At 48.0% G+C, this 21,412-nt stretch overlaps 1 protein-coding gene across 3 annotated transcripts in view; it reads right to left on the bottom strand.

Moving 5' to 3' along the window:
- The window catches only part of SKA2 (spindle and kinetochore associated complex subunit 2), a 74,856-nt gene that overhangs the window by 35,199 nt on the left and 18,245 nt on the right, over nt 1–21,412 (bottom strand). For 2 of the 3 annotated variants that reach the window (XM_069615152.1, XM_069615151.1), the window contains exon 2: nt 15,771–15,860. The exons of the other annotated variant lie outside the window; for it this stretch is intronic. In XM_069615152.1, the coding sequence (XP_069471253.1) occupies nt 15,771–15,860 (90 nt within the window). The remainder of the gene's footprint in view (nt 1–15,770; nt 15,861–21,412) is intronic. 3 annotated transcript variants of the gene reach the window in all.

Raw genomic sequence — 21,412 nt, 5'->3', positions numbered from 1 at the left:
TGTGCCCACCAGTCAGGGGAAGAAGCCTCTCCAGCCGGGAGATCTTCTCTGTCGTCGGGAAGTAGTGAGTCGGTTCTGCAGGGCTCCACCGGTGGTGTCGTCGTGGTAGGTCGGCTCAGCTTCTCCCTCGTCGGATTCTCAGGTCCTGTGGCGACTTCTGAAATTCCAGTCCCCAAAGCCCTGCTTTTATGCAGCACACCCCCATTCACTCAGCCTAGCTGTCAATCAAACATGCTAAGTGGTTGGGCCAATCACACAAGAGTGCGACTTGAGTTACCAAGGTAACTCAGTCCAGGGTGCCTAAACCCCCTCACACACCCCCTGTGGTACCCAGACAGAGTGGCACCACTTTTGGAGGCTTCTGTGGAGAAGCCCGCCAAAAAGTGGAACAAAGGGCTCGACTTGGGTTGGAGTCACAGAAGAGAACACAAACGCCATTTTAGAATCGAGTCTTGGCAAAAAAATACCAACCGGCGAATTAATATTAATTAAATAAACCGGCGGTATGTTTTAGGCTATGAGAATTAAATAATTAAAGTTGGTAGCCTCGAACAATGGGAAAATCCCATAGTAAAATATTTGCGGTCGAATATAAAAAGTAGTTTCCATTGCCACCAGCCAAAACTCGATCAGGGGGGACGGAGACGTGCCCCCTCGACTAACAGACACCGGGGCAATCGAATTGCCCCGACCAGTACGCCCACAATATGATGGTTTGTACTGGTTTCTGTTAATAATTTGGGACTAGTAAAGCCAATCGTGACTTTACATGCCCTGGGAGACAGTAGTCAGTCCCAGGGTATGGAGTCTAAGGTGGGGTGTCACTATGACACCCCTGTGTTACTGCATGGAGGGTGCTGTGTAACACACAAAGTAAAAACACATGAGACCCTATGGAGTAAAGGACCCCATAGCCCATAAAGCACATTACCAGTCAAAGGAATACCACAAATCGTGTCCAAGAGTGGGAGAAAGAGTCTCACTCTTGGCAGGAGGAAAAAAACAAACTCCAGAAATCCGGCAAAGCTGCTGGGGGACTCACTAGGTTGGGGAATTCAGCCTAAAGAGAGAATTCTCCCTAACAGGATCCATGGCAAGCGTGTGTAAAATAAACACATTGATAATGTAAACATTTACATTTCTAGGAAAAATACTAGTAACCCCAGCTCTATCATCGGAATAAATATATTAAAATCTACAACCTCGGGTGGATTGCCCACTTCAACAAGGAGAAAGGTCTCTACTGATATTAAGCCAATTTAACATACACCAATCATTTAACAGAAAGGGTACTATGAAAATGTGAATGAGAACAGGCGTAAATAACTCGGGTGCCGATGCAGAGCTCCTCTGCAAAGGCCAGAGAGCATTGATCTTAGAACTACCAGGAAACCGATGAAAACCAACCCTCTCTCTCCCAAGGACTTTGCAGGCTTTTCCTGCAGAGGGAATACAAATTGGACATTGGCCATCCCTGTCCCATTAACTTTGATCCACATGTAAGGATACAGAATTAGGGGACTTGTACATAGCTGGTAGGTTTTTGGTTAGAGACTTAATAAAAACATCCAACTATTTTTTTTTTTTTTTTTTTTATTGTAATTTTTTTAGTTTTAAATCAAACTTTTATCACAACATTTTCCTTTACATTTGTTTAAAATCTTTTAAGAAATCAGCTGTTACATTTCACTCTTCGTCACCCAGGTTTAAGTTTCATTTGCCAAACAATCATCTAGAAAGTTTATTGTCGAGCAAGTTAGATGTATCGAACTTCCACCTAATATTCTTTGCCACCAATCGTCCATGTTATCATTTTTTGGCGCAAATTTCCCAAGATGGAGTTTTCTCCTAAGCTTAAGCTCTGGGCATACTGTTATAAGATGTTTAGGTGTTTCAGTGTGTATCTTACAAAATCTGCATGCGTCATCTTGTGTTTTTACCATGTGACGTGCCACGAGCATTTGATTTGTTTTTATAGCATTTAATCTTAATTTCAAGAAGCCGTTCCGATGGTGTCTCGAGGGGAATCTCTGCAAATATTTGGGCACGTTATTTAGTTTGTTTGTTAACTGACATCCAACTATCCCCATTTTTAAGAGGCGTGTCCCTGCCTCCCAAGAACTAACAGAGAACCTTGTCGTGGTGTTTGGAAGTCCTCACTCTTTCTCGTCCCAGTACTTCCCATGAAAGTATAAGAGAAACACCTGGGAACAGTGGGAATGGTAATGGTATGAGTTAGTGAGAAAGGTGGGCTAGCATACAGTGGGCTGTGTGGGTACCATGTTCTCCCCCGGTTGTCACTTATTTCCATAGGGGGCTTCTCTCCCCATGATATCCACCTGCCGATTACCACCCCGAGGGAGATTTCCCTACCTGAACAAAAATCTGTCTGTCCAAAACCTATACTTGCCCTCAACTAAATCTGTACAATGTGCAGGGATGTCAGCAACTAAAGAAACAGTGTTCAAAAGTAACTTTGAGCTTCTTCCAGTTTGCAGCTTTCTTTAAGCTCCCTTACCTAAGTGTTAACCAGTTCCATTAAAAGTCTGTCACCTTTCTTATGTTAAAGGTCATACTGTTTTTCATCAATCCTCGTTCTCCCTTCCCCAAGTCAACAAATGTAGCTCCTCAAGTCTCAGGATACCCTTACTCAAGACTTTCATTTCATTATCACAAACAGGTGGGCCTATTGGCCGCTTTATTTATTCCCTTGGCCCATACAAATGTATTTGCTTTCTTCATGTAATAGGATTAACTTCAAGATTTCATTTAATTCAGCTCTTCAATGTATATTCGTGTGCTTGAAGCTTTCAGTTAATTTGATATTCACTACGCCTTTCTTTTGCTCCCTTTATAAAGTTATGTTAATTTAATCGTCCTTTAATTTGAAGTTCCATTCGATTCAGAGTACAACATGTAATGGTTTTGCTTAATTTTTGCAGTATTACGTTTTTATTCAGTTTGGTAGGCATTGCTTTGGCTTAAGGTTCAGTTTTCATTCAGCATATGTTCAATATTTGTTTTACTTGCTTCAAGATTCAACAATGGAAATGATCTTGAACCGGAAACCTTTGAAAAAGCCTCTCTTCTGAGACACGCAACCACTCCGATACAAAGTATTCTTTAACAATTGAAAAATTCAATCATTTACGCACTATTTTTCTCATATGACAGACACTCACCTGTCTCTAATGGCTCTCCCAGCTGTGCGCAGCACACTCACTTCTGCTGTCAGGGGGTCCAACTCCTGCCCCTCGACGCTCCTGTGTCGGCTCATTGATATAGGAGAACAAGCACTTCCGATGAAAGGGATGGCCGCTCCACACAGCTCCCCCCTCAGCCTTCAGTCCGCTCCACGTAGTCCCAGCTCTCACGCCACACTTCCCGAGACCAACTCTCTCTCTGCAGACCCCAGCGTCTGTGTGTTGCACATGGAAAGTGACCTACAGCAGTTCCCTCAAACGGCTCGTCTCTCCTCCAACAGAGTTCCCTGTTGATCACACAGGCCTCCCTGCTGCTCCCCTCTGTGGTGCTCTCTCTCACTCATTTTATACACCTGCAACCCTATAACAGGTATGCTTCAATTAAGCTTGCCTGACCACAGTTAAGGGGGACATGCCTGACCTTCACAACACTTTACAGGCATCTTCTTCGTCCCAGTGGTGAAGTGGTACAGTGTTCATCACTGCTAGTTGCTTCTTCCTCGTCCCAGTACCAATTCTTACATAAGGGGGGAAAACGAGGGAGGTTGACTTAACATAACCCACACAGGTCAAGGGGAATGGTTAGGTTTGTCGTCACTGGGGAAAGGGGGATACCATGTCTCGCCTCTGTGTACCACACTCTCCACTCTCCTGCTGCGTCTTAAAGACTTTTCCTTCTGATGCTACCCTGGCCAACGGAAATGGCATGACAACACCCTATAGAGGTTTTTGGGACTATGGGTTCATTATGGAATGGGAAGGAGAACTACTGTTTCGAGGTGATTGGGTCCTCCGACGTATTCCATATCTATGACAGGTAATCACCACAGCTGTGTTGCTTCGGAACATTTTTGGCATCCGAGTCCTGCGTCAATGACGTCAATACGCTGTCCTTGAGGGCCTCCTTCGAGCCGACTTCACCGGATGTTATAAGTAGGACGCACGACGCCCGTAGCCTCAGTTCTGTTGTTTACGCGAACGTGTTCGCTTCAGAGATCTCAGCGCGCCTCGGTTCTTCTGCTGAGTTGTTCGATCGGTTCTTCAAACCAGTTTTTTTTGTGAAGATTTCCATGATGTCAGCCTTCTTCTACCCCACGGCCGGGTTTCAGTAAGTGTTGGGATTGCGGTTCGAAGATGTCGCTGACGGACCCGCACAACGCCTGCCTCTGGTGCCTCGGTGAGGACCACGCCACGGACGATTGGCAGGCATTAACTTTGAAGGCCTTGCGGGAGCGTAAGAAGAAGCCTTCTGTCATTAAGGTGCCCAAGCTCCGGAAGTTGAAATTCACTGGGCTTTCGACTGACGATTCGAGGGGCGACTCTGCATCGTCGGCGTAAGTCCAGGGGGTCTTGATCCCGCCATTCTTCTGCCTCTTCGAGGCACTCACGGAAGTGCCGTCATCGGTCGCCTTCCCCGTCCATGTCCGAGGACTCTGCCCATCGACGGGTTGCTTGTCCCACCAAGCATTCCACTCCTGCGGAATGGGATTCATTCCGTAAGGAGATGGTGATTTTTCAGTCGCAGGGCTCCGCTCCATCTGCCCCGCCGAAAAACGCCGGCAGGGAACGCGCTAGAGACACGGTTTGCACGCCTTCAGGCTCGAGCGGTCGTCGCGATCACCGGGAACCTTCGCAGTCCCAGTCGGACAAGGCGGATCGCTCTAGCCATGCCCGCTCCAGGTCCCGGTCCTCGACGCCATCAAGACCGTCAGAGCCTGTGAGGTCTTCAATGAAGACGACACCTTCGGTGCCGAGACCGTCGAAGTACTCTCTCGAGGCTCCGCCTCCGAGGAAGCCATCAACGTTATCAAGGCTGTTTAAGGACACGCTCGGGGCTCTGCCCTCGAGGCCTGTCGGAGTCATCGGCGCCACGCTCGACGTCGATTCAGTCGACGCCTTTCGAGGAGGATTTTTCGGAGGTGCCCGGAGACCGGTGGAAACTCAGAGAAAGGCCCTGCAGAAGTCAGTAAGGCCTCTATTCGAGCCTTTTTCTGTGCCCTCATCCATGGATTTATTCCAGCCTCCGGATTACATCTGAGGTGGATGAAGGGTCAGATGAAGGTATGGTTCCTGAAGAGGTTCCTGACGACCTCATGTCTGGTCATAGCCAGCTAGAAGACCTGCGTCAGTCCTTGCACGACGCCAGTGGTCTGGACACCTCTCCGGAAGTTGAATTCGGTAGGCCTGAGCCTGGTACGCACGCAGAGTCCTCGTACTGGCGCCTTATGTCGAGGGTGACGGAATACTTGGGGTGGTCTGCGCCACCAGTGGATTTCTGCAGGATGACCTGACGGATATCCTTGGCCAAGGTCCCCCAACTGACCCGGTACTGCCATCCCATATGGCCTTGCAAAGAAGGGTGGCAGCGGCTTGGACTGCTCCGGAGAGTCTCCAGGCAGCGAGCAAGTCTTTGCCGAAAAAATACCGTCCAGCCAGTAGCGACCCCAGCTACTTGACTACGCACCCCACTCGAGAGTTGGTGGTGCAGGTGGCTACGGCCCCAGCAAAACAGGCATCGTACCCTACCATCCCTCCAGATAGGGACGACAAACGTTTGGATGGCTGGGCGAAGAAAGTGTTTTCTTCAGGGGGTATGGCTTTACAGGCAGCCAACTCCGTGTGTGCCTGATCACGTTTCACTCATACTCTGGAATTGTGTGTCTTTGGCGGCTGAACACATTCCTGAAGGGGAGGAACGGGATGGCTTTCTTGTTCTGGTTCAGGATGGCAAGGATACCATGTGTGAATCCGTTCAGTCGGTCTGGACATGGCAGATTGCGTCAGCCGGTCTATGGCGGCGAGCACTGTAATGCGCAGATTTGCGTGGTTGCGGAAGTCGGGGTTTGCTCCTGATGTACAAGCCCAGCTTCTCAACATGCCCTTTGATGGTGAACATCTTTTTGGCTGCAAGGCTGACGAGAGCCTTGAGAGGTTGCAGACCTCCAAAGCTGCAGCGAAGTCGTTGAGCGCTGCAGTTTGCCAACCTCCACCTTTTCGTCCTAGGGGACAGCAATGGAGGGGAGGTTCCTTTCGATATTACTCACCCTTGGGTAGATCAAGAGGAGCTGCAAGTCAAAAGGGGCCACCGTAGGAGTACCAGAGGTGGAAAACCAGGTACTCGAGGTGCCAAGGCCGCTCAGGCAGTTGCCCCTTTACCCTCAGGCAATGCCGCAGGTGCTTCAGCTCAGTCATGAGGCCATGTCCCATGGTTCGCCGGTGGGGGGGAGGGGGTGGGAGGCTGGCGCAGTATCTTGTAGAATGGTGTGCCATTACTTCAGATGTGTGGGTTCTGGAGATCATAGCCCACGGCTACTGTCTTCCTTTCCGGCAGAGGCCTCACGACAATCCACCAGGGAATCTGAGGAGTCCGGATCCGCTCCTTGCGCAGGAAATAAAATCCCTGCTGGAGAAAGGTGCCGTAGAACTGGTGCCTGTAGCAGAGAGGAACAAGGGATGGTATTCCCCTTATTTTTTGATTTCGAAGAAAGACGGAGGATTGAGACCCATCGTGGACTTGCGTGGTTTGAACAAGCTCCTCAGGAAGGACAAGTTCAAGATGGTTACTCTCTCTCTCAAGTCCTCCAGGCCCTTCAACTTCAGGACTCGTTGGTGTCTCTCGACCTCAAGGACGCTTACCTTCATGTGCCGATCCATCCCAACCACAAGAAGTACCCGAGGTTCGCGGTTGACGAGTCACACTTTCAGTTTCGGGTCCTGCCATTCGGATTGACCTCTGCCCCGAGGGTTTTCACCAAGCTCATGGTGGTGGCAGCATATCTCAGGAAAGGGGGGGATTCACGTCGACCCCTGCCTGGACGGTTGGTTGATCAGGGCACGCTCTCCCGAGCAAGTCCTGGATTATCCGTCAGTCACCTGCCACTGACTTCACAAGCTGGGCTTCTCCCTCAACTTAAAGAAGTCCCACTTGACGCCAACGTAGCGGCTCCAGTACATCGGAGCAGTGCTCGACACATCCCTCGCGGATCCTGGTGAGCATGTTCTAGGCAATGGAACCTGGCGATTATAAAGCAGATTAAGAATCTCACCTGAGGAACCACGGCTAAAAGCTGTGGAGAAACGCGTGTTGGGAGAAAAAGTGCTTGCATGTAAACTTAGATGATTGGAATGTATGAAACTAATACATGAAGAATAAAATCACCTATGAATCAAAAAACTAAGAATCTATCGTATTATATTTGGTGCAGGAGTCGCACAAACTGCAAGTGACAACATATGAGAAAAAATATTTAGACATTATTGTTTCAGCCACAATAAAGTCATTTGGAGTGCAGATCCGAGCACAAAGAATATCATTGGCACAGTAGAATCGCCCTTGAAAGGATTTCAAGCCAACAAAGGTTGAAATACCTAAACAAAATAAAATCCATGGTGCAGTGTTTCCCCTCCCCAGGTGAGGGCTCATCACATTCAGCAGATGGTGCACAAGTTTCAACATGCCCAGAGTCTCCCGGCGTTCGAGTTCTTGAGGTTGCTCGGCCTCATGGCGTCCTGAATTCTTCAGAGGCCAGGTTGCGGATGAGATCTCTGCAGTGGGCTCTCAAGATGCAGTGGTCACAGTCCTCCGGCAGGATGTCAGGTGCTGCCCTCGGTCTCCCAGGATCTTCTGTGGTGGGCCGTCTAAGGCAATCTGATGAGGGGGGCTCCATTTTGGCTACCCTGGCCGGAGGTGACGATCATGACGGACGCATCCCTCACGGGATGGGAAGCTCATGCCAACGAGTTGACAGTCAGCGGTCGGTGGTCTCTGTTGGAGTCCAGACTCCATATCAATCTGTTGGAGCCGAGGGCCGTCAGGCTTGCCCTGAAGGCTTTTCTGCAGACTATGCGAGGAAAGAATGTCCCGATTCTGATGGACAACACAGTGGCCATGCACTACCTCAACCAAAAGGGTGATCGGGGGGGCCGGGGGGGGGGAACAGGGTTACTTCCTCTGTGCAGGAAGGCGATGCAACTCTGGTTCTGGGCCATCCAGCAGGAAATTTCGATCTGGGCAGTTCATCTGGCCGGAGACGAAAACGAGACGGCGAACGCTCTGAGCAGGCAGAGTGCGATCTCTCACAGGGGGAGCTGGCTCATGAGATTCTCCTGGAGATCTTCGCCCTTTGGGGGACCCGTCAAGTGGATCTCTTCGCCTCCAGTGTCAACCGCAAGTGCGAAAGGTTCTGCTCACGCAAATTTCCTCCAAGAGGAGCCTTAGGGGACGCGTTTGTGGTGGAATGGTCCTTCCCACTGCTGTACGCGTTTCCTCCAGTCCCCGTCATCCCCCAAGTGCTGCGGAGGTTCGGTTCCCGGATGATCCTCATTGCTCCGGCATGGGCCCGGAGAGTGTGGTACCCGGACCTTCTTGACTTGTCCATCTGACCTCCACGCCGTCTTCCCTATCGAGACGATCTGCTCTCACAGGGCGGGGGAGCGGGGGTTTCTGGGGTCAGGTCCTCCATCCAGAGGTCAGATCCCTCAACCTTCACGCTTGGCTTCTGAAAGGTTGAGGTATAAGGATTGGGACCTCCCTGAAGACGTGATGGAGGTGGTGCTTTTGGTCAGACGGCCTGCAACAAAGTCCCTATACTGTTGTCGTTGGAGAAAGTTCTGCGACTGGTGCAGGGTTAAGAATGTGGATCCTTTTTCATGTGACATTCCTGTGGTTCTGTCTTTTTTGCTTTTGTTAGCCCACAAGGGCCTGCAAGTGGGTACCATTAAAGGTTACCTGGCGGCACTGTCCATATTTAAGCGCTCGTCTGAGGAGTGTTCTTATTTCAAAATTCCTTTAATTTCTCAGTTTCTGAAAGGGCTCACTAATGTGTTTCCACCGTCACCTTTCCAGGTGCCCGGTTGGGATTTGAACCTTGTTCTAAAATTCCTAAAAGGGTGCTCCATTTGAGCCTTTACATTCTTGTCCTTTGAGACTGCTAACTCTTAAAACTGTATTTTTAGTTGCGGTTACTTCTGCTCGCAGAGTGAGTGAGTTGCAGGCGCTTTCTGTTAAGCCACCCTTCACGGCTTTTCATAAGGGCAGGGTTGTCCTTAGGGTTCGTCCTTCCTTTCTTCCGAAAGTGGTGCCGGAATTTCATTTAAGCCAGAAGGTCATTCTTCTGGCATTTTATCCTCCGCATCCTGGTAAGGAAGAGGAGAGGCTCCATAGGTTGCATCCTAGGAGAGCTTTAAGTTTCTACATTTCACGCCTGTCCTGGGTCAGAGTGGACGATCAGCTCTTTATAGGTTACGCTGGAAGGCAGTTGGGACAAGCCGTTACTAAGCAGACTTTGTCTACATGGATTATCTTGGCAATTTCTGAATGTTACCGCTTGGCGGGTAAGGACACTCCGGTAGGCTTACGGGCCCATTCTACTAGGGATATGGCTGCCTCTACTGCCCTGCAGAGGGATGTTCCTATTCGTAACATCTGTGAAGCAGCCACATGGGCTTCGGTCCATACTTTTTTTAAGACACTACTCCCTAGATTCTATCCATGGGCAGGATCTGGCCTTTGGCAAGGCGGTCCTTTACTTTGCAATTTAATTGGGCATTCTAGATTTGTTTCCCCTCCTCCATACGTTGATACTGCTTTGGGAGTCTGTCATAGATATGGAACACGTCGGAGGACCCAATCCCCTCGAAGAACAATTTACTCTTACCTGGTAACGTTCTTTCGATGGGATGGTCCAACGACATATTCCATATCGCTCCCTCCCTACCTGCCACGCTACTGAATTTCTTATGCGATTGCAGCTTACATTTCCGCAAGGCTTTCTGTGGTCATACTGGCAGATGATTGGTGGCACACGTTCTGGGAAAAAACTACAACTGAGGCTACGGGCGTCCTACTTATAACATTCGATGACGTTGGATCGACGGAGGCCCTCGAGGACAGCGTATCGACATTATCGACGCAGACGCCGAAAATGTTCCAAAGCAGCACAGCTGTAGTGATTACCTGTCATAGATATGGAATAAGTCGTCGGACCATCCCATCGAAAGAACGTTACCAGGTAAGAGAGTAACTGGTTAGTCTCTCTCAGGGTCGTCCAATCCCCAAAGACTCTCCACCCAGGTGATCCTCCATAGCTTCTTAACCCCCAGGGTCGGGAACTAAGCACAATGGCCTTTCCCTGGCCACCCGAGAAGGGGATCCAAGGGGAGTCGATGTGAAGGCGCCCGCAGATTTCTCACAGCAAGTACAAAGGAGGGCCAAGTAGCGGTGGAAGGAGTGAGGAGGAGGGGAAAGAAGGGAGAGTAGAGGAAAGGAAGGTGAGAGCAGGTGTGGTAGGAGAAGCTGGAATCCAACCATGTACTTTTTAAAAATGTATGCGCAACCCTAAAATAAGGAGGATATTTTTTATTAAACGTAGCACGTTGCTTAAGTTGTCTATCAGTCTCGGGAGGATCGCTCAGGGGCAACGCGCTCACCTTGGAAGCAAGACACCGTGGAGCAACACCAGTTCGATCCCCGGTTCTGCGATTAGAAACCTCTGGGTATTAAGCGTGTTATAAATAAGCAATTACAATTACTTACTGTACTCCAGCACACCTTCCTTCCTCCCTTAATGAAGCCAGATTGCTGTGCCGTATGCGACAAGGTGAGTAATCGGGCTTGGTTACAAGGGGATAGGGCCCCTCTTAGCTTGGGGTGTGAGACTGAACAGGGTGGAAGCCAGAGCCAGTCCGACCCCCAAAGTAGGCAGTTTGCATTTGAGAGCCCCAAAGTCATGTAATCTCCCCTCGCCAGTGCTAGTTCATACACGGACAGTACACACTTGCACCACCGCCATTCCTCTTGACATCAATGGTGGCAATGTCCTGCCTCCGCCACCCCCCTTTCCTAGACCCAAAGAAGGGCATCAAACATTTGGAAACCAGCGAAACAAGCCCAACTCGTAGTGCCCCACATTATTAACATCCAAGTGTTGAACCTATGAATGGAGAGAAAACGGCAGGAAAATCAACGCTTACGCTGCAGTTGAGCACCACTTAAGCGCAGTCACCCACAACAGCAAAGCCACTGCAATCACCATAGACCACCCGAGACTTGCATTAGAGCAACCACCACCAAAATGAAACTGTATTTACCTTGGGAGAAGTCACACAAAGGCCCTCCAACATGAACTTAGGTGCTGTTCAGCGCAGGTCGCCAATGCTACCTCACAGCAGCCTGCGCAAAGAAGAGGAGAAACGCTTAACCTGCTATTTGAAAGTTTTGTGGTAACACTGGCAGGTAATATAGGGAAGATGGGAGGGTGGGGGGGCATGGGTGGGTAGAAGGAGAATAAAGAGTGACAGGAAACCAAGTTTTGAGTTGTTCGGGCGAGGTTAGAAGAGGCAGCATGAGACCAGTAGGAGGAAGGACAGTGGATTGGAGTATAAAGGAGACTTGCAAAAGGGTATTGATTGGTGAGCGCAAGTGGTACTGTGTTGCGAGTTTGTGTGAAAGCCAAGCCAGTGAAAGTTTTCCAGGGAGTACAGAGAATGAATATAAAGCGGTTGTGAGAGTAAAAGGAGGGTGACCGATTACAAGGTGGCGTGCAGTATGGAGGAGGTAGAATGAACACTGAAGGGTGGAGGCAGGGGGTACGAGGAAAGAGATCAAAAAGGGACAGGAAGAAGAAGGAGTGAAGGGGGGTGAAGTTGGAAGCGGGAAGAGTAGCAATAGCAGAATATCAGAGAGGAATAAGTGGGTGTGATAGGAAGAACAGTCGGGCAGGGTGTCTGAAAGGCACACTATAATACTACACTAGATGAATAAAAAGGGTCAGCCTGGGAAGTCTCTGGGGGAAATTAGACAGATAATGAATGCATTGGCTATTAGCCTATCCCTTCTAGCAAAATCAGAACCTAGACAGTAGGGGGAAACCACCTGGGGAATAGGGTGGAGTGGGTTAAACAGCAGTAGTTCGCTTAAGCCTAGTGCGAGAGATAGCCCTAAGACCCAGACCAAACAAATAAACACACGTGTGTTTTTTTTATCCATCTGTCACAAATAGCTACCCATGGAGAGCACGCCAAAACCCGTAAAAAGATGAGGAAAGGTCCGGGGAGGGGCTGCGGGCATACGGAGTGTTGGGAGGCTCTTACCCCAGTTGCCCAGTCTTGAACATTGCCCACCTGTATTCCAGGCAGAACTTCTCCGCTGATCATACCTGGGAGCGGCTGAGAAGGATACCAGAGTCCCCACAGCCGAGTGGCGTCTCTGTGGATACCAGGTGAGCGTAATATTAACATCTACATTGCTCAGCTGGCATTCCACATCTCCTCCATCTCCCCAACTTCAAGTGTTATGCAGATGACACCCAACTCTTTTTCAGAGTTCCTGATGACTCACTCGCACCTTCCTTCATCCCTAAGTGCCTGTCTGCCATCCAGGGTTGGTGCTCTTCTATTCATCTCTGCATCAATGGCAGCAAAACTGAGATCCTTCTGATTGGGACCACTGCTCTATCCTTCTTCCTTTCTCTCTGACCGGCCACCTTGGGATCTCAACCTGCTCCTTCTGAAGCCAGAAACCTTGAAGTTTTGAAGAGAGGCAGCTAAGCAGGGCAATGAGGAATCTATGTGAGAAACATAAACCAGAAAGAATATTACAGAGGCAAGTCATTTGTTCACCTAATCGGTTCTTTACTCCCACAAATTGCTCATCTATGATCGACCAAAGCAGTATGTAATCTGGAGGATGCAATGACACCACCCAAATCAGAAAACTGCACTTCCAAAACGCCTGGCACACAAAGGGAAAGCAAGCAGAAATGCTTACCAAACTTGCACAGAGACGCCCTTGCTGCCGCCTGGCAGATATCAAAGCCAGGGATTCCCCTCTGCAGGGCAGAGGTGCCAGCTAGTCCTCGGTTAGAATTAGCTCCGAGACCCTAAAGCACAGCCTTACCAGCCAGATAGTAGCATTCCGAGACGGAAACAATGATCCACCTGGACAGGGTCTGTTAAGTCACAGCCCTGCCAGCACGAGCATCAGCGTAACCAACGAAAGCTGGTCTTCTTTCCTAGCCGCTCTAATCTGATAGACTTAGAATTTAAAGACACGTACTGAGTGCAGCTGGTGGAATCGTTCCTCTGCCATAGAATGGTGAGTCAGAGGAAAAAAAAACACAGCAAGATATATCTTCTGAAGGAGATTAGAGACCACCTTCGGCAGAAAGGAGGGTCTCACTCGCGTCACCTCCTCTTTGGAAAAAAAATCAAATAGGGAGGTAAATCAGGCAACGCCTGGAGCTCACTCGCCCTATCTCACAGAAGTGATGACAACTAGGAAAATCACCTTAAGAGTGAATAACACAACAGGCACGACGGGATTCAAACGGAGCTCCCATAACAAACGGTAAAACTAAACTAAACTCCCACGCCGGAACCACAAACTGACGTAGAGGAAACTGGTTACACAAACCCAGCAAAAACTGCACAACAGGGAGGACTGAAGAAATAGCCCTGCTCAGGGGACCTCTTAAAAACCAGAATAGTTGCATGGTAGCCCTTTACAGTGCCAATCTGCAGACCTGCGTGGACCAAAGAAAACAAAATCCAATACAGGGGATGGAGGACATGATAAAGGATATAGGTCCCTCTCCCGGCACCAACCCGAAAACGTATCCCACATGCAGGCACCCATGGATTTCATGGCAGGCCTGCCAGCTCAAAGGAACACATGGAGGATGTCGTCTGACAAGACCCACTACTTGTACCTCAGTCTCTTGGTAGCCAAGCACAAAGGATCAGGCTGCTGAGTTTTGCGTGGAGAACCCACCCCTCCGATTGGAAAAGCAAGTCGACAGTTAGCATGTCCTGCAACTCCGTACACCACATTATCGCGGCCCAGTCCGGAGCGATCAGATAAGATTTAAACTATAATTTTGTCCATTATTTGCGACCCTTTATATTTGAAATATCTTGAAGTGTTTATTTATACATTTAATTTAACTGTGCATTGTGGACAAATAGGTGTTTGTTCAGCATTGGTTGTCCTGGGGAGCCAAACGTAGCTCCTGGTAGCTGTCGGTGTCAAGCTAACCAGGTTCTGCTAGGCTAAAAGCAGGAGCTAAATATCTCCAATCTCCCTTGAATTTCGAACCCTAAGAGCAGAAAACGACAAGTGAGCGATAACAGATCCTGCAGTTAATCTTGAAGGCTCCATTACTAAAAAAGGGACAGTAAACGATTATAACCCTGGGGGAGTGATGCAGCACCCCCCCTTTGGCCAATTGTTGGGTTTTAGGAGCGGGTATGGCTCGGAAATCCAATAAAAGGCCTGGAAATTGGCCAATGAGAATCCCAGACGCCGGCAGGGCTCTAATCGCAGCACCTCCTTTCATCGCAGGAACGTCAGACAGCCCTGCCGCTTGCACCACTCCCCTCATTGCCTGGGCCACACCTGACCAACATAGCCCAAACACCAGAAATCCACCTGGCAGATGCTTCCTGTCCCAATTCCTCCTCCCTTACTTGCCCGGGCCTTACTTGGCAGATGCAGACCAGCTGCTTACCGAGGCCTCCCTCCAATCAGGTTTCTGTACGATTGCCTTTTTACCCACCCCAAAAGTAGGCGGGTCATAATAGCTTTATAGACTGTCCTCACGCCATACCTGGAGTTATGAGCCTGTAAACCTTGTTAAACGCCCTCACTATGCTCAAGCTTTTAACTCTGCCTTCAGGGACATAACTCATTGAGGGGTCATTGGGTTACGTCTATAAAGCTCAAGTTTGTTCTTTCCAGATATCTCCATTGATCTTGCGTCTTAATGATCTACTTTTTTGTAAAAAGGTCCCCCATTTTATTTATGCAAGTCATACAAAAACGACCTTTCCAGATAAAAATGTTTGGTTTACATACATTTATTGCAGAGCCATTTGTTTCCTCGTTCAAATGTGTTCCACAGATAATGGGTTTATGATTAAAAATGAAAATGTCATGTATAAAATGCCAATTCTCAGCTCGTGTACACACACAACATATAATACAAGAGTGGCTAGGCAGCACCTTCCACCAACAATTATTTTTTTAATTGACGGTCGAGTTACAATCGATTTGTTATACACAAAATATGAAACACCTTGTGGCTGACCCTTTGCTCAACATATGGCTGCTGAAGCTAACTGCAATCATTTTACACTAAATTTCCACTTTATACCTTCTAAAAGGCAGGGCGTATGAAATGGCCCATATATGAAATTTGAAAGGCAAAGTCATTCATTGCACAGCACATTTTTTTTTAAAAACAGAAATGCCTCCAAAACAACGTTTGTTAGAGCAGAATGCCGGCATTAAAATCTTCACAGAAGTTGCCGTGAGTAGGGCATATATAAATCCAAACAGCAAATCAGTAATGTATTTATTTATTGAGTATTTGTTTGGCGCCTATACAGCCAAAATGTGTTTCCAGGCACCTCAGTAATGAAAATAGAGGTCAAATACACCAGAAAATGTTGATCTTTCAATAATAATAAAAAAAAAACATCATAGAACTAAAGAGGCGCGAACCGTTGGGTACAGATTGATAAAGTGATCTGGCATGAAGGACACAACACAGAACTAATAGAAACGTCTACCTGTAATGGAGAACCATCAGGGCGACTTTTCCGAATCTCGAAGTCCAATTTCTGTTCAATATAATTCAGGTCGGATTCAGCTTTCTGGAACTAAAACACGTGTAATGAACTGAGGTTTCTTGCAGTATACAGCAAACAACAAATATCTTTGAACTGAGCGTGTCTACTGAAAGACTAACAAGAGTTAAGTAAATGGTCAAATGCCATATTTTCAACGCATGATGATTTGGATTACATTGTCAATTGCCAAACTGACCGTGTAGAGGGACTGAAAATAATGGTTTCCATCCTCAGCAGTATAGGATAGGTTACAGATTCGAGATCATTCTTGAAGTGCAGGTTGGGATCTGCATACAACGCCCACCCCATAGTTTGCCATTTTAGATTTATGGGTTAAACGTTGTGTAAATAAATGAAAGATGCAAATATGTCGGACAATTTACGAATGAGAAGCTATACAACACTGTTTAACATTAGTGCATATTACATTTTAAAATCATTGGTAAAAACAGGGAAAAACAGGACAATGTTGCACATTTCACATATGATGTCCGGTTACCGTTTGGCTCCAGTTTTGGTTCAGGGTTTCAAATGCCAGAGAAATTCAATCAATCCACAACTGCCAGAGACAGGAAAAATTACATGCTTTTTATATATATGTGCACACTACATAAACACATTTAAAAAGGCATCCTAAAATGAAATGAATGATAGTCTGCATAAAAATCCTAAACTTCGCCTTCCACTGCAGCGCAAGCAGAGTACACCAGTATTCTTTAAAGGGCATGAAGTAAACCACGCAGGCTACTAAAATGCAACTATGAATCCAATTACTTGTGTTAAAGCTTAAGCAGTTACAATGAAGGCCATCATTAGGGCAAAGCAAACACTAATTCCTTGAATAACCAGATGGACACAGTATTTCTTAATCACAAGAGAACACTGCCAACGAATTAACATTAAGGATTCTGTGTATTTGAACAAGAGGAGAGCTACTGGCAACTAGATTTTATTTAAATTAAGATTTAGCAGTGTATAATGAAAGTACTTTCAGGCCAGAACATCGTTTTAAAGCAAACAAGTGCATTTGGAAATCTCCAAGACATTCGTTTATTTGGAATTAATTAGGTCTGTAATATTTCGTTATAACATCTGGTCTACATGAAAACTACAACAGGAGCTTTTTAAAATGATGGTCTTAAATTAATTGAAAGCATAAGTTGCCTCTAAGCACACCCGGTAATTGGTGCACTTGCCCAATTATAGAAACTGGGGGTTCTCCGTGGCTAAAGGAGCAATCGCTGGCTGATGGAAGTTATTTTTTGGTGGCTACCAACCTACTGACCAATAATGAGCTTTCTTCGTGTTTTGGTTACTGCTACAATATTGTTCTGAACTTACTACTGACAGATTTGGGTCTGCAAATGCTGCCCGGTCATCCTGGCACTGCGTCTATTTCCTGACCATACTTCCCCCTCCTAATATTTACCCTCTCTCTGTCACCATCTGTTGGGGATTCCATGCTCACTTTCGCTTGATTTTTCTACTGTTTTTCCACTCGCACTACCACCAGAGACCATCACACCTCGCCCAATTACTCCAATCTGATCAAACCCACACCTACCGCTTGGCACATCGCTCATTCTCTATTTCTTCAAAACCCCCCAACACCCACCGAAAATCATTCAAAAGCTCGGAAATGCCCAACCATGAAGCGATAATGCTTCATTCTTCACTTCAACTCATGCCACACCCTAAACATGGCCACAGCCGCCACTCAAACTCGGATCATCGCTCACGAGCCTGCCAAATACTCTGCTCTCCAAGCAGAAGGACCATCCTCAGATGTCTTCGAGGGGGCGGGATGGCTAAATGATCAGAGCAATTCCCCCTACCCCTCTCTAGAAACCCTACATTCACAGTCTCCGAGCACACTGCAATTCAACTCCTTACCCTCACCACACGCTCCTTTCTCCTAGTTTATATACCACCAGGCAGCCTCCAACACCTTTTCTCTGACTTGGATCTCAGTCTATACTCCTTACCCACTGAGGCTCACCGAATCAACCTGAATCTGCCCAAAATCTCATCTGAACAGTCTTGAATGTGACTATCCACAGTCCACTCACTGTCCACCTTTGACAACCAAGTCACGTTGGTAGCCAAGTCTCTTGATCTAGTCTTGCCATCATCCTCACTCACCTCCTCACAGAGCTCCATTTAAGACAATGGCAGGGTGCAGAATTTGCACTAGCCACTGGCCAGCGATATTGGACTCTTCGTAAGTAAGCTATTGTGTGCTGTGTGTGTATGGAATTGAGGTGCGAGTGATATGGCTTGCTAGTACCTTGCAACTTGAATGTTTGCACCTTGACTGCTCCCCTTCTCCCTGCCTCCTACTCCCCTATTCACTCCGTCTACAGTCTTGCAGCCTGCCAATTCAGTTTCTTTAATTATCTTATCTTGGCGCTCTGCATTCTCTCTACTATCCTGCGCTCTAGCTGCCTCCACTAATGGGGCCCCTTTTATTCGATAATAGAAACCCTTACTGCCCTTCTTTTCCCCCTTCCTTCTCCCCCAACCGGATCCTCTTGACGCTGTCTTTCCAACCACCCCACACTCTGGGCAGCCACTCGATTCTGGGATTCTCCCCCGCGCATCCCTTTGCGCCATAAACTGATCACCCCCCACCTCCAATCTGAACCTATCCCCTCATGTATTACTCATACTATAAGCCCACTACTGACCCAAATAACCTGGCTAACCATCATCATGTCTGCTTTCTGACACCAGTCCAATGTGTACATAGCACCCACAGGGGTCCCTGCCTACTTGGCAGGTCAATTGACTCTGTGATCCCATTGAATCTGTGTTCTGCAGAGCCAACATTCTCTTTTTCTCAAATAGTACAAAGGTAGCGGGCGCCCCTCTCTCGCAAGAACAGACATGATAACCTGTTCAGTGGTTATTAACCACTTGAGAGTTCGCAGCCACTGCTTTTACTCACTGTGCCTTTCACAGACGGGAAATATCCATTTGCATATCAGTCTTTGTCCTGCCCAGGGGCAGTCCAGCACCGAAATACAATGGCAATTCCAATCTGAACGAGAGTACCACCAGCAACCCCATACACGTGTTTCACCCTTGTTGGGGATCATCAGTGAGGTGAAGCTGATGCCTCTCTAAGCACAGTGAGAGGGAGACCACGTCTGGTTGCCCCCAGGAGACCTAGGGTTACCAATCCCAGGTTCCTTAACAAATAGTACAAAGGTAGCGGGCGCCCCTCTCTCGCAAGAACAGACATGATAACCTGTTCAGTGGTTATTAACCACTTGAGAGTTCGCAGCCACTGCTTTTACTCACTGTGCCTTTCACAGACGGGAAATATCCATTTGCATATCAGTCTTTGTCCTGCCATGGGGCAGTCCAGCACCGAAATACAATGGCAATTCCAATCTGAACGAGAGTACCACCAGCAACCCCATACACGTGTTTCACCCTTGTTGGGGATCATCAGTGAGGTGAAGCTGATGCCTCTCTAAGCACAGTGAGAGGGAGACCACGTCTGGTTGCCCCCAGGAGACCTAGGGTTACCAATCCCAGGTTCCTTAACAAATAGTACAAAGGTAGCGGGCGCCCCTCTCTCGCAAGAACAGACATGATAACCTGTTCAGTGGTTATTAACCACTTGAGAGTTCGCAGCCACTGCTTTTACTCACTGTGCCTTTCACAGACGGGAAATATCCATTTGCATATCAGTCTTTGTCCTGCCCAGGGGCAGTCCAGCACCGAAATACAATGGCAATTCCAATCTGAACGAGAGTACCACCAGCAACCCCATACACGTGTTTCACCCTTGTTGGGGATCATCAGTGAGGTGAAGCTGATGCCTCTCTAAGCACAGTGAGAGGGAGACCACGTCTGGTTGCCCCCAGGAGACCTAGGGTTACCAATCCCAGGTTCCTTAACAAATAGTACAAAGGTAGCGGGCGCCCCTCTCTCGCAAGAACAGACATGATAACCTGTTCAGTGGTTATTAACCACTTGAGAGTTCGCAGCCACTGCTTTTACTCACTGTGCCTTTCACAGACGGGAAATATCCATTTGCATATCAGTCTTTGTCCTGCCCAGGGGCAGTCCAGCACCGAAATACAATGGCAATTCCAATCTGAACGAGAGTACCACCAGCAACCCCATACACGTGTTTCACCCTTGTTGGGGATCATCAGTGAGGTGAAGCTGATGCCTCTCTAAGCACAGTGAGAGGGAGACCACGTCTGGTTGCCCCCAGGAGACCTAGGGTTACCAATCCCAGGTTCCTTAACAAATAGTACAAAGGTAGCGGGCGCCCCTCTCTCGCAAGAACAGACATGATAACCTGTTCAGTGGTTATTAACCACTTGAGAGTTCGCAGCCACTGCTTTTACTCACTGTGCCTTTCACAGACGGGAAATATCCATTTGCATATCAGTCTTTGTCCTGCCCAGGGGCAGTCCAGCACCGAAATACAATGGCAATTCCAATCTGAACGAGAGTACCACCAGCAACCCCATACACGTGTTTCACCCTTGTTGGGGATCATCAGTGAGGTGAAGCTGATGCCTCTCTAAGCACAGTGAGAGGGAGACCACGTCTGGTTGCCCCCAGGAGACCTAGGGTTACCAATCCCAGGTTCCTTAACAAATAGTACAAAGGTAGCGGGCGCCCCTCTCTCGCAAGAACAGACATGATAACCTGTTCAGTGGTTATTAACCACTTGAGAGTTCGCAGCCACTGCTTTTACTCACTGTGCCTTTCACAGACGGGAAATATCCATTTGCATATCAGTCTTTGTCCTGCCCAGGGGCAGTCCAGCACCGAAATACAATGGCAATTCCAATCTGAACGAGAGTACCACCAGCAACCCCATACACGTGTTTCACCCTTGTTGGGGATCATCAGTGAGGTGAAGCTGATGCCTCTCTAAGCACAGTGAGAGGGAGACCACGTCTGGTTGCCCCCAGGAGACCTAGGGTTACCAATCCCAGGTTCCTTAACAAATAGTACAAAGGTAGCGGGCGCCCCTCTCTCGCAAGAACAGACATGATAACCTGTTCAGTGGTTATTAACCACTTGAGAGTTCGCAGCCACTGCTTTTACTCACTGTGCCTTTCACAGACGGGAAATATCCATTTGCATATCAGTCTTTGTCCTGCCCAGGGGCAGTCCAGCACCGAAATACAATGGCAATTCCAATCTGAACGAGAGTACCACCAGCAACCCCATACACGTGTTTCACCCTTGTTGGGGATCATCAGTGAGGTGAAGCTGATGCCTCTCTAAGCACAGTGAGAGGGAGACCACGTCTGGTTGCCCCCAGGAGACCTAGGGTTACCAATCCCAGGTTCCTTAACAAATAGTACAAAGGTAGCGGGCGCCCCTCTCTCGCAAGAACAGACATGATAACCTGTTCAGTGGTTATTAACCACTTGAGAGTTCGCAGCCACTGCTTTTACTCACTGTGCCTTTCACAGACGGGAAATATCCATTTGCATATCAGTCTTTGTCCTGCCCAGGGGCAGTCCAGCACCGAAATACAATGGCAATTCCAATCTGAACGAGAGTACCACCAGCAACCCCATACACGTGTTTCACCCTTGTTG

Source organism: Ambystoma mexicanum, chromosome 9 (assembly GCF_040938575.1).
Source record: "Ambystoma mexicanum isolate Mex_15411 chromosome 9, UKY_AmexF1_1, whole genome shotgun sequence".
In the NCBI taxonomy this organism is placed as follows: domain Eukaryota; kingdom Metazoa; phylum Chordata; class Amphibia; order Caudata; family Ambystomatidae; genus Ambystoma; species Ambystoma mexicanum.
The sequence above is the reverse complement of the archived record's forward strand: the minus strand, read 5'-3'. Positions and strand labels throughout refer to the sequence as shown.